Source organism: Galleria mellonella, unplaced genomic scaffold (assembly GCF_026898425.1).
Source record: "Galleria mellonella isolate WM207_F2 unplaced genomic scaffold, CSIRO_AGI_GalMel_v1 utg38, whole genome shotgun sequence".
Lineage (NCBI taxonomy): Eukaryota > Metazoa > Arthropoda > Insecta > Lepidoptera > Pyralidae > Galleria > Galleria mellonella.
In genome coordinates this window covers 1,068,477-1,080,872 of record NW_026442090.1, presented here as the reverse complement: position 1 = coordinate 1,080,872, position 12,396 = coordinate 1,068,477, and the positions used below count along the sequence as shown (strand labels likewise).

The 12,396-nt window shown below is 36.4% G+C and overlaps 1 protein-coding gene across 1 annotated transcript in view; it reads right to left on the bottom strand.

Annotated features, from left to right (window-relative positions):
• LOC113523060 (adenylyl cyclase 78C) overlaps positions 1 to 12,396 on the bottom strand; it is a 65,387-nt gene that overhangs the window by 18,937 nt on the left and 34,054 nt on the right. The window contains exons 5-13 of the mRNA XM_052897811.1: positions 11,519 to 11,595; positions 10,358 to 10,450; positions 8,216 to 8,264; positions 6,361 to 6,513; positions 4,602 to 4,795; positions 4,054 to 4,246; positions 2,297 to 2,440; positions 1,626 to 1,705; positions 891 to 1,040 (exon numbers count right to left, since the gene is read on the bottom strand). Coding sequence (XP_052753771.1) covers positions 891 to 1,040; positions 1,626 to 1,705; positions 2,297 to 2,440; positions 4,054 to 4,246; positions 4,602 to 4,795; positions 6,361 to 6,513; positions 8,216 to 8,264; positions 10,358 to 10,450; positions 11,519 to 11,595 — 1,133 coding nt within the window. The remainder of the gene's footprint in view (positions 1 to 890; positions 1,041 to 1,625; positions 1,706 to 2,296; positions 2,441 to 4,053; positions 4,247 to 4,601; positions 4,796 to 6,360; positions 6,514 to 8,215; positions 8,265 to 10,357; positions 10,451 to 11,518; positions 11,596 to 12,396) is intronic.

The window sequence follows — 12,396 nt, the reverse complement described above, 5'->3', positions numbered from 1 at the left end:
TAAAACCTACTGCAGGCATCTATTTCTCACAAAACTGGTCTCACATATTTAACCTCTAGCTGTTATTTATACTAGCTTTCGTGAAGAGAAAATAAAACATTCATACAATTAAACTTTCATAATGTAGATATGATAATATTATCATCAATCGATCAACTAAGTCCAAATTGAGTGGGGAGACTATAAAATCTCATATTCCCTAAGATCTTGCGTCTGGACGTCATGCATCACGTGCATCTCCGGGTTGGGACGAATACGTTAACATTTTTAAATTGCACGTTGAATCGCATATTGCATGTGACACGTATTATATGAACCTGTAATGATCGTACAGTATGTTATGTACTTCTGCACTGCATACGGCACGTATCATGTGGATCCACATTGACTGTACAGTACGTTTTTTTTTTAATGGATGATAATGGAATGGCCACCCCACCCGCGCTATCGGTATACATCGGCGGGGCACCAGTGAAAGATGATAGGTGAGAATGAAGCAGATCAGTTAGTCCATCGTGACGAATTCAACTAAAATTGTTCACGATAGTTTCCAGGGGGAACCATGTGGAGGTCGACCTAATAGGGCATATTGCTAGCAATAGAGCTGTCAAACTCCATTGCTAACAATACTCTTCCTCCCTGTACAGTATGCTATGCACTTGCATTACATAAGGCACGTATTATGTGGATCCACATTGAGTCTACAGTATGTTATGTACTTCTGCACTACATATGTACCATGTGGATCTACATTGAACGTACAGTATGCTATGTATTTACATTGCATATGGCGCTTATTATGTGAACCCACATTGACCTCAACATTACTTACGGTGCATATCATGTGACGTCACATTCTAAGTAAACCTGGAGTAGACTATGCTACGTACCTGTGCGTTGTATCGTACGTCGCGTATGGCGCGTATCATGTGAAGACCCATATTGACAGTGCAGTGTGCGTGGTCTTCGCGCCGCTCCGGTAGACCGCTCACGCAGAAGTAACAGTCGCCCAGTAGCTTGATCCGCAGGCAATGGTTGTCCTGGCGTCAAGTTATATTTTAATAGTTTAATTAATTATAGTAAAATGCCACACAATCACATCAATTGCCTAATTATATATCCTATGTTATGAAGAATCAGATAACGAATACTTGGGGGTACAATCCAAAATACCAAGACAGATCGATAGAATTTCGTCTCTTCTCTTAGACAGCACGCGGTTTATCTAGTTATTATAGAAGTCTAGCCTTTCCTCAGTACCCGTGTCCTTCCACGCTCTCATTGATCATTATTAAATTTCATCATCATCATACCGTCATCAACTTTATAATGAAGACTTCTTAAATGTATTGAATTTCGTAGTCTTAGATAGAAGTCTTCATAGAAGTCCAAATACAAATTCTTGACTACACTTATCGGCTTTTTTCGTAATAATTAATAATGATCAGAGATCAATGTCTAATAAAAAAGATCATAGAGCCTCTACTAATCTAATTGTAATCAGTCACCAGTATCAAATGTTGGTAGTCGCACGTATACTAATGGATTATTCTAATCAATTAATCTATACTTAAACGATAAAATAATTAGGAAAGGAGTACACGAAGCCAACAACAGAGCCTCACCGATGCCAACCTGTCGAAACGGGCGAACAGTTCGTTCAGAAGCTTCACGAGTTCCTGCGCGCTGCACTTGCTCGACAGCTCTGTTGACAGAAAAATAAGTAATGCTAATGGTGTTCTTATAAAAACTATTGAATCAATAGTAATTCGGGTATCATCCAGTATGATCGTAACCTTAAAATGGATGTAGGAGGATTTATTTTTGTTTTAGGTGATTCATGACATTACCATGACGTTAGGGGAATGATTTTGGTTAAATATTGTTTTTATACCATTGAGGTGGCAAACAAGCATACGACCCAATTGATTGTAAGCGGTTACCGTAGCCTATAAACGTCTGCAATACCAGGGCATTACGCGCACGTTACCGACCCTGAAGAAACCTCTTTACCTCTTTTTTGAAGAACCCCATGCTGTATCTTATTGAAAAACCTAGACAGAAGGAATTTTTTCGAAATGCGTGATTACGGGTTAAACGCGGGGAGAGGTTTATTGTTTATCTCCTAAAAACTTTAAAACTTTAGCATTAGAAATTCTTGAAAAATTTTGTAATCTTGAAATTATACATTACGTTGAACTTTAAATCGCTTTGAAAGTTCACCTTTGCTAAAAAGTTCCTAAATTTGCTTATATAAGTTACCTTAGTGTAAATAAAATGTATAGGTGTAATATACCTGTAAATCCTTTGATATCAGCATATAGTATTGATACGTCCTCATGCCGTTGTATGTAGAGGTTATTGAACTGCTGTTCTTGGAACTCGCCCTTCACCCGCGACACGTGGCTATAGATCTCGCGCGCTAAGAAGTCCGGTATCACTACAAACAAAGTAATATGTGATAAATTAACTCATTTTCCATAAGATGCTTAACACAGGTTTCATGTAGTACAGTATTTTGTCAATTGCATATTATCGTGCCTCGTGGTATACCTAAGAGTATAGATGTTCGGTTAACTTTTAAAGATGTCTAGGTTGGTTTGGATCCGAAAATTAAAGGTATAATATTGGATATAAGACGGTTTTAAGTTTTGGATTGGAATTTGAGTATGGTGGTGCGGCGCGTGTGTCAAGCACCTAAGAGTGTATATAAGCGTTCGGTTAGCTCTCAAAGGGGTGATGTTCAGGTTGGTTTGGCCCCAAAAGTTAAGGGCATAATATTGAATATATGACGGTTTTAAGTTTTGGATTGGAATTTGGAAATAGTGATGCGGTGGGTCAAGCACCTAAGAGAGTAAATAAGCGTCTGGTTAACTCTCAGAGGGGCGATGTCCAGGTTGGTTTGGATCCAAAAAATAATGGCTTAATGATGGATATAGGACGGTTTTAAGTATTGGATTGGTATTTGGAAATGGTGGTGCTGTGTGTCAAGCACTTAAAAGTGTATATAAGCGTGCGGTTAGCTCTCAAAGAGGTGATGTCCAAGTTAGTTTGGAACCAAAAATTAAGGGCTTAACATTGGATATAGGACGGTTATAAATTTTGGATTGCGTGCGTAATGACACTCTTTTGCGAAGAGAAAAAGAAAGGTAAATCTATATATAATTTTTTATTACTATAGTAAGAAGTCGAATAACTAGTTTTTCTTTGAAAGTTATTTAGATATATACATTCTGGCTTGGGTTTCGTATTGTTTTTCTTAGTTATCTAAGTTTCCAGACTTTAAATTACATGTGATACTAGAATAAAACATTAGGACAATGATTACGTTCCAAACCGCGCTGTAGATGGCTTAACTTGTTATCTTCTCTCTCTCTCTCTCTCTCTCTCTCTCTCTAATACAAGTACAAATAATAATGCATTGACCGTATACCTTTTTTCTTTTAATCTAGTAGATGAATACCTATTCTTTATTAGAATTGTATATGTGTATATTTTGCTCAATATTGATAAGACCTTTAGATTCCACATTGTGGACAATAGCTACCTATTAATTTCTACCAATTTACCTAAAGATTTACTACTATATAGGGTTAAACTCGTTTATTGTAGTCGTTTCTCCACGTTAAAACTTTACTGTACCTCGTTCAGTGTAAAATAATGTATGTGTAAATAGATAAGCAAGTTACCACGTATACTATATAGTATACTATATAGACTCAGACCTTAGTCAACTACTCATCGAAACGTACCAAGCGAACCCAACTTGCATTATTTTATTACAAAGTTTCTGGGAGACAGGCGCGAGAGATATGCATGTATGTGTTTGCATGACCCCTTTTCATCGTCACAATTAGATCAGAACAGTGCCTCAACAATATGTTCGGTCAAACAGCAGGGAGTGAAAGATTACGCTCAGCAAAAAAAACATATTGAATTCATTAGTGATTAATCTTAAGTGGACTACACGTGAGAACTCTATCGACTGTGAGAAATCGAAATTCAAACGAATTGAGAAGGTTCCTAAAAAAGGATGTCCTCTTTTTGACTTACCGCTTTGAAATAATTTCCATTGCCTGTCGCTTTCCCTTTTTGTTTTCTGCCTGGTTACCATAGAGCGATGGGTTTCTAGGAACGCCTTCCTCTGTCCCCAATCAGCCAGGTATTTTGCATACATGCCAGCAAAGTTCACAGCTGTGTACAATAACGTGTTGCCGACTAACATCCGCGTGCAGCAGGAGCGGGCCTAGACAGAACATCTAAATCTTTAATACGATAAAATGATCTTTTAATGATTTAACTATCGACTCTAAAAGACCTATGAAACTATGAAATAAACATAAAATGTCTATTAAATGTCTATTATTTTAAAGAACTTTACAGCAAATGATATGAGTGTAAATTTCAGGTCGTTCAAAGTAAACTGGTTTTTCACTAATCACAGTGAAAAACAGTGAGTTTTGCAGGTTGTTTGGAAATAAACGAGTACATATTTATTTACAGAGTGAGAAAGGACTGGAAAACTCAAATTAAAATCCAAAATGAATTGACCAGCAGTGGGATGTTAGATGTCTGGTTATGGTGATGATGATACCACTTACTTGAGGATAATTATCCATGAGTTCCTTAATGCTGGTGGGTGTTGTGAGGATATGAGCTAGAGACGATAATACCCCCACAACAATGCACCAGCCGAGTGAGAGCGGCAGCATCGCGTAGGGTACGAAGATGATGAACAGCATGTACCATACTTGGTTCTCTGGCGCTTGGAAGCCTATGCCTTGACCACTCAAGCCTAGAAGACATATACGTTACTAATAATATAATCGACTATAGCAAAAGTTACTGGTACTTACATTTTCACCCTTTTCACTTCATTTTTTGCAATGCAACTTGGAATCACAAACATTGACAGCTTATATGGTGGAAAATAATAACTATTACCTACAGACTTGAACAGTCCTGGATACATAGATTTTATAGATAGTGCATCGAGTCTCAAAAACGGGTCAACTTTTTGTTAGTCAATAGTCAAATTAGCTGACACTTTTTTTTACAGTGTTCTATATACTTACGCACATAATGTATCTTGACATACCTATATTTAATTATTTAATAAATAAAATGAGTTTTTACGCATTGCAGATGCAAAAATTGTAAAACAAAATGAATATAAAAGTTATAAAGGAAACACTCATAACTGTTTATCACGTAAAATTGCATTAAAAAGTTGGCCCGTTTTTCTCGAAGCATTTGTATGGAGACACTCTATCTATATAATGTAAGTATGTATATATTTTTTTTTAATGGATGATAATGGAATGGTAACTCCACCCGCGCTATCGGTATACACCGGCGGGGCACCAGTGAAGGATGATAGGTGAGGATGAAGTAGGTCAGTTAGCCCATCGTGACGAATTCAACAAGAATTGTTCACGATGGTTTCCAGGGGGAACCACGTGGAGGTCGACCTAATAAGGCATATTGCTAGCAATGGGGCTGTCAAACTCCATTACTAACAATCCCTTTCCCCCCAGCATGTATATTATAGAATATGGTACTATATCTTTCATGCATTATGAGGAGTACACCAACTGTACTCTGTAATTTCACTGACATTTCAAATATCCTAATTCAGATACAGATGTTTAAGTTGATCGAAACGTATAAATGAATTTAAGCATTCATACTTACTTATGTATACTGTAATTTACAGTGCTGAGTTTATTACTATCATGGTTATACCATAAAGTTATTATTATTATCTTCCATGATAATTTATGATAATTATATAAATGTGATTTCAGCTTTAGTTCAATACATCAATCATACAAAGAGGGGGAAAGGGAGTATTAGTAATGGAGACTGAGAATCCCATTGCTAGCAATATACCCAACCAGGTCGACCTCCTCGCGGTTCTCCCTGGAAACTATCATGGTTAATTCCTGATGAATTCATCATGATAGGCTAACTGGCCTCTTTTCATTCTCATCTATCACCCTTCACTGGTGCTCCGCCAGCGTATCCCGTTAGCGCAGGCGGAGTTACCATACCATTATCACCCATCAAAAAAAAAATCATCATACAACAATTTAAATCTATATAATTTCTTAATAATACTAACGACTAATAGTAAGCAGTCTCCCAATGCACCACACCGAGGCAGCGTACCCAAGACACTGGCATCATTACCTCTTTGGATTGCCAAACTTATCTTTTGGGCAAAGTAGCTACCAGCTCTTGGGTCACCAGTAACCTCGATGAGGCGCGCTGCGAGTCTAATTAATTAGTTTAGTTAATTCAATTAATTTATATGATTAGTAGTATGATTAGGAATAGATTCTGTAAATTATAACATACCCTGAGCGATGAGTAATATCCAAGTGGCGGCTGCAGCCCAGTGGAGGTAGTTGTTGGCGAAACACCGCCACCAGCCGAGCAGACAGACCCCGACGTTCAGCCACGAGAACGCTACCGTCCACGCGATATTATAAGGGTCTGCTGTCTCGTCAGCTAATGATGATAACAGGCAGAGAACGGGTTGTTAGTAATGGGGACTTTTTTAATTGATGATAATGGAATGGTAACCCCGCCTGCACTAACAGTATACGCTGGCGGGGCACCAGTGAGGGATAATTAGTGAGAATGGAAAGGCAGGTCAATTCGCTCGTGGCTCACTTGGAATTCAGCACGATGGCTTCTAGAGGCGACCACAAGGAGGTTTACCTGATGAGGTATATTGCTGGTAATGGGGCCGATAGCCCGCATTGCTATCAATCCCTTCCCTCCTAGTAATGGGGACTAAAAATATAATTCTGTCTGATTCACATCCACGTATTCCTCCCCTGGCAAACTATTGTAATTGATTTGTTTATCACGATGAGCCCACCTGACCTGACTTTATCCTCACCTATTTATTCACTGGTACCCCGCCAGCGTGTATCGACAACAAGGATGAGGTTATTGTTTCGGATTCATCCGTTTTAAACAATTATGAAACCTACTTTTGAAAAAATGGATGATCAGGTGACTGATATCGGTTTATGCTGGCAGGGTACCAGTAAGGTAGGGTAGACAAACATGAAGTCAACTGATTTGGCCCATCGTGACGAATTCACTGGGAATTAATCACGATGGTTTCCATGGGGATTGCGTGAAGAACCTGATGTTTTAATTAAAGATGTTAGAAATATTGCAATATAGTAATATAACCTGTCAATTCAGGTCAAGACTGATTTACATTTCTTTTATTCAAAAAAAAATAATTAAACTTGACAAAGTTATGCAACTAATAAAAGATTTTATTTAAAAAAAATAGAGTTCAATCTTGAGAAATTTTTAATATACCTAATCAATATGGTTGTCAATCATAATAGATAATACAATAATATTCAAAATCGGTGTAACGATAATATCGCGTAACATACATATAAATATACAATCGAGCCGAGAACATAATTTTTTTAAGTCAGTTCAAAATACATTTCGTCATATTTCAGAATAATATTGTCACCAGGTAGTATTTTTTCCGTAAACCGATTAACCGGTCGTTGAACTAGGATTTTTTGTAATAAGACGAATCAACCAACACATTCCAAAGGCTGAACACAGGGATTGAAGGAATTAGAATTCATCCGGTCGAAATTAAAATCGGAATCCCATTTGTAATGCACCGATATTTTTTCTATACCATAAAGGCGAATAAGCATACATATATATATGTATATATGTAATGTGTAAGTATCATCATTGCCTTTTCATATTTATTTGGAGTCGGCGCTGTATGTCTATCAGAAGGAGACTTTGTACAAAAGTCGATTGCTTGGGTATTATTATATTAGTATTATCCCATTCGTGTTTCAACCGTGAAGCAGTTGTGTTTGGATGGCTGTGTTTCAGGGCGACCTCTACGCTCTAGAAACCATCGTACTGAATTCCAGGTGTATTCATCATCAGTCATCACGATGAGCTAACTGACCTGCTTTTTCATTATCCTTCACTGATACCTCGCCAGCATATACAATTAGCGCAGGCGGGGTTACCACTCCATTGAAAAAAAACTATTAATACCGTTCCGTAAAGTTTGTATAAATTTCGTACATTTATAAAAATTGTGTTTGGAAATATTATTAAAATATGAAAATCATTCTTATATATTTTTCGGTATTATTAGAGGTAAATTTAGCGATAAAAAAAAGTTATGTTTCATACTTACAATCATTAGTGGCGTTACTTCTCATTGTGTATATAAGGGACAGGCAGATCTGTATAGAAAAAAATATAGATATAAATTATATTGAAATTGTAAGTACAAAAATGTACCTTACATTAAATATAAATCCAATAAAAATAAAACATGCTGGTTCATATTTAAAAACCGAATATTAAGTTTTACTTTACTTAATGGTAGAAAGTTGCCAGCAGCGTTCCTTTTAAAACATTACCAAAACCTAACAACGGTTGCTAACCCGCCTGCCAAATGTGACTACTACTGGCAAAACCGCACAATGGCAAAAACCACAGGAAATGGACCTCAGACTATGGTTCGGTTCCCTCTGATAGTCTATGGGAGAGGCCTATGTTTAGCAGTAGACAAATAAAGGCCTATATGTTGATGATGATGTTAAAAATATAGAGCAAGAAGCTTGTATACAAATTATGTTTTGAAATGACCTAAAACTTACGTCTCTAATTTCTTTTATGATAGATTTTTATATTCGTGTGGATTAATTTTCGATTTTCTAACATTACGGGAAACAGCTAATACGAGGATAAATAATTATAACGTTTTAAAAGTATTTTATAATATGCCTTTATTCAAAATATCTATTGAAAGGTATCATAATATACCTGTTTTATAGTGTAATTTTATTAATTTAATGAACTGATTGCATAGATTCATACAAACGTTTTTTGTTTGAAATAACGCGGGCAGACAATACTAGTACCTATCATTTTAAATTTTCGAATTTAGAATTAGATACACGTTTCTTTTTTATCGATTACATTGAACACAGATTAAGGATAGTACCTGTACGCAATTACTACAGATCTGACAAAATTAAGCTGAATAGACTGCGTGCCAATTCCATAGGAATTCCGTAATAAAAAAAATAACAGCGTAATAATGAATTTTCATAAATAAATTGCCTCCTGCTGTTTTAAATGTATTTATCGTTCGGTTTGAGGAAAGAAAGTAGCAATTTTCATAGAATATGTGTTACAAAATAAATTTAAAATGTTCAAATTTTTATTTCACTGCGGAAGCGCCCGTCTTTTTCTTCAAAGGAGTATATTATCTTATCTAATTAATATAATAAAATTGTAACTAGATGATGTCTGTACATGAGAGATATTTAAAAAAATATAATATGAGGGGTATTATTAGGGCCAATATATGCCAAACCATATTTTTTAGAAATTTTGTTTGTTTGTATGTTTGTTTCGGTATCACGCAAAAATTTCTGCATGAAATTACATGTAGTTTTCACAATTGTATTCCTAAAGGTCTAAATTCAAATCTGGTATATGTTTTATCTTTATACCAACTAGAGTTAGTCTATTTCGTTGGTTTTATTTTTATTTCTACTTATCTTTATATTTCGCTGATAATATAGCTTTTTATAGGCGATTGATTTTTTAAGATCATATAAATATTTTTTTAAGCTATCCATTACAAAAAAGAAATCAAATCTTTTCTATTTCTAATATTAGTTTAGATAATAATTTATTAGAGGGAGACTTTGTACAAAAGTCGACTGCTTGGGTACCTCTGTCCCATACGTGTTTCTACCGTAAAGCAGTTGTGTTTGCATGGCTGTGTTTCGGTTTGAAGGGTGGGATATGGCGTGAATTTACTGGGTACAGAGGAATAACACCTGAGTCCTCAGGAATGGCAACGCATGGGGGGTATCATGGGCGAAATAGTATACTCTATTATGTCCATGGTACTGCTCATGTCTATAGGCGACGGTTATCACTTTCCATCAGGTGGGCCGTCAGCTTGTTTGCCATTCTAAGTCGTATAAAAAATACATGCGTATCAAGTGGCGGGTAAAACTGGCTTTTTGCCACTCAATACAAATAGAATAAAAAAGGAATTTAATGCAATATATGTCGGTAATTACGTAGAGTTTTTTTTTATACCACTGAGGTGGCAAACAAGCATACGGCCCACCTGATGGTAAGTGGTTACCGTAGCCTATGAACACCAGCAATACCAGAGGTATTACGCGTGCGTTGCCGACCCTGAAGAAACCTCTTTACCCCCCTTTTGAAGAACCACATGCTTAAGTCTCTTTTTTAGAGTTTCATCTAAATATATAAAATAAACTTTTACAAGAATGTGATACAATACCTTAAGAGCTAAGTCTACGACGTTGACCATAATCAGTGATTTTTGCCGTTGTCTCCGGGAATATCTTTGGTATGATGTCTCTATTGCTTCATCCTGTAAACATAATAATACATAAGTAATGCACAATCACACCTAACACCTCTTTCTCCTCTTTCTAATCCTCGAGGTGGGATACATAGTGTTAGAGGAACCAGGTAGTGAATATTTCGGAGTACAACCAACAACATCTAGACCAGGGGGAAGGGATTGTTAGTAATGCGGACTACCAGTCCTATTGCTAACAATATACCCTATCAGGTCGACCTCCCCGTGGTCCCCCTGAATTCCAGGTTTATTAATCACGATGGTCTGAATGACATGACCTTTTAACCTCATTTATCATCGCTTTCTGGTGCTCCGCCAGCATATACCGTTAGCGCAGGCGGGGTTACCATTCCATTATCGTCCATTAAAAAAACAATACCTAGACTCAACTTAGAAAAGATCTTTTCTTTATCTGGTCCTATCGAGAATAAAATTCGGAATCTCATTTAAAAAGCATCGTTTTTACTACTGCGCTATAGGTGTCGTCTTACAGTAGATGTGACGGATTTTTTTTTATTGGATGAAAATGGAATGGTAACCCCGCCTTCGCTAACGGGATACGCTGGCGGGGCACCAGTGAATGGTGATCGATGAGGATGAAGACAGCTCAGTTAGCCCATCATGATGAATTCATCTGGAATTAATCATGATAGTTTCCAGGGGGAACCGCGAGGAGGTCTTCCTGGCTGGGTATATTGCTAGCAATGGGATTCTCAGTCTCCATTACTAACTATCCCTTTCCCCCAAGTGACGGTATTTAAAAATTTACAGTACATAAATCGTTAGAAGTACCTAGATAAATGAAGTTATTACTATCTACGCTCAGATATGGTAATTAGGATTACTGAGTGCGTTACAGTATATTCAGTATACTATCCAAAAATTGCCTGAAAGATATCGCTTTCAACGATAAGGCCGTCCATTGTTTTCTAAGTATGATCATTTCTAGTAATTGTTTGTGTCTATAATAAGTTTACCATTGTAATCCTCTGGAGGTAAAAATAAAGAGTAATTATCTATTTATGTATTATATATTTTAAATATTTATATAGTTCTAAAAGCATATAATTGTCATACCTTAAAGCTATTTGTCAAGGAGGGCCAATAAATTCCTTTATAGTATCTCCCGGTGCGTAGTATGCCTTCTGTGTTCGCTGGAAACAAAGTTACGTATGTCATGTAATTTGTTTATTTATTTATTCATTAGTACAAATATGTTGTCGTGTGCTTCCAGCATGGAGTAGGCCGTGAGTATCGTGAGAAAAGACTAGGGGAACATAATGGTCGAGGAATGGCTAGCAGCATCTCTCTTAAAACATCTCCAAGGCCTAACTGCGATTGCCAAGCGTGACAGTATGCCAAGTACCAACTACTGGAAAACCTCTCCCAATAGAAAGAGGCCTATGTTCAGAGTGGAATTAGCGGCTGATATGGTATGAGGCATCAAAATCATCGATTTTGATGCCTCATTTGCTATCATCATTTTTTAATGTCATCCCATTTAAAAAAAAACAGATGAAAAACGAATGCGTCGGTAGCTACGTTTTCATCGTCTCCACGGATATTGCTAAGAATTTGACAGGTTCATAATAGTATAGAATAGATAATACTACAACGCAAGTTATGGATTCAATAAGAAAATTTTTATTCTGAGAAAATATCAATCAGTTACAAAGTATTTATTCATAATTTACAAAAGTGTTATAATTTACAAAGTTTGTGATACCACCGATGATATGCAACATATACTGTTAGAGTATCATATAAACTCGATGGGAAAAGAATTCATGCGCCATTTTCGGGCGAATAAATTAAATATTGGTTTTTCAATTTATATTAGCTGGTTATTCAATTTATATTAGCTGAACCCAAATCAGAAATTTTTTTTGGTATATCTCTGTAAATTATTGATACCCATTAATTTCTCTCCTTCCTTGAGTAGGGAAAGTAGAAAT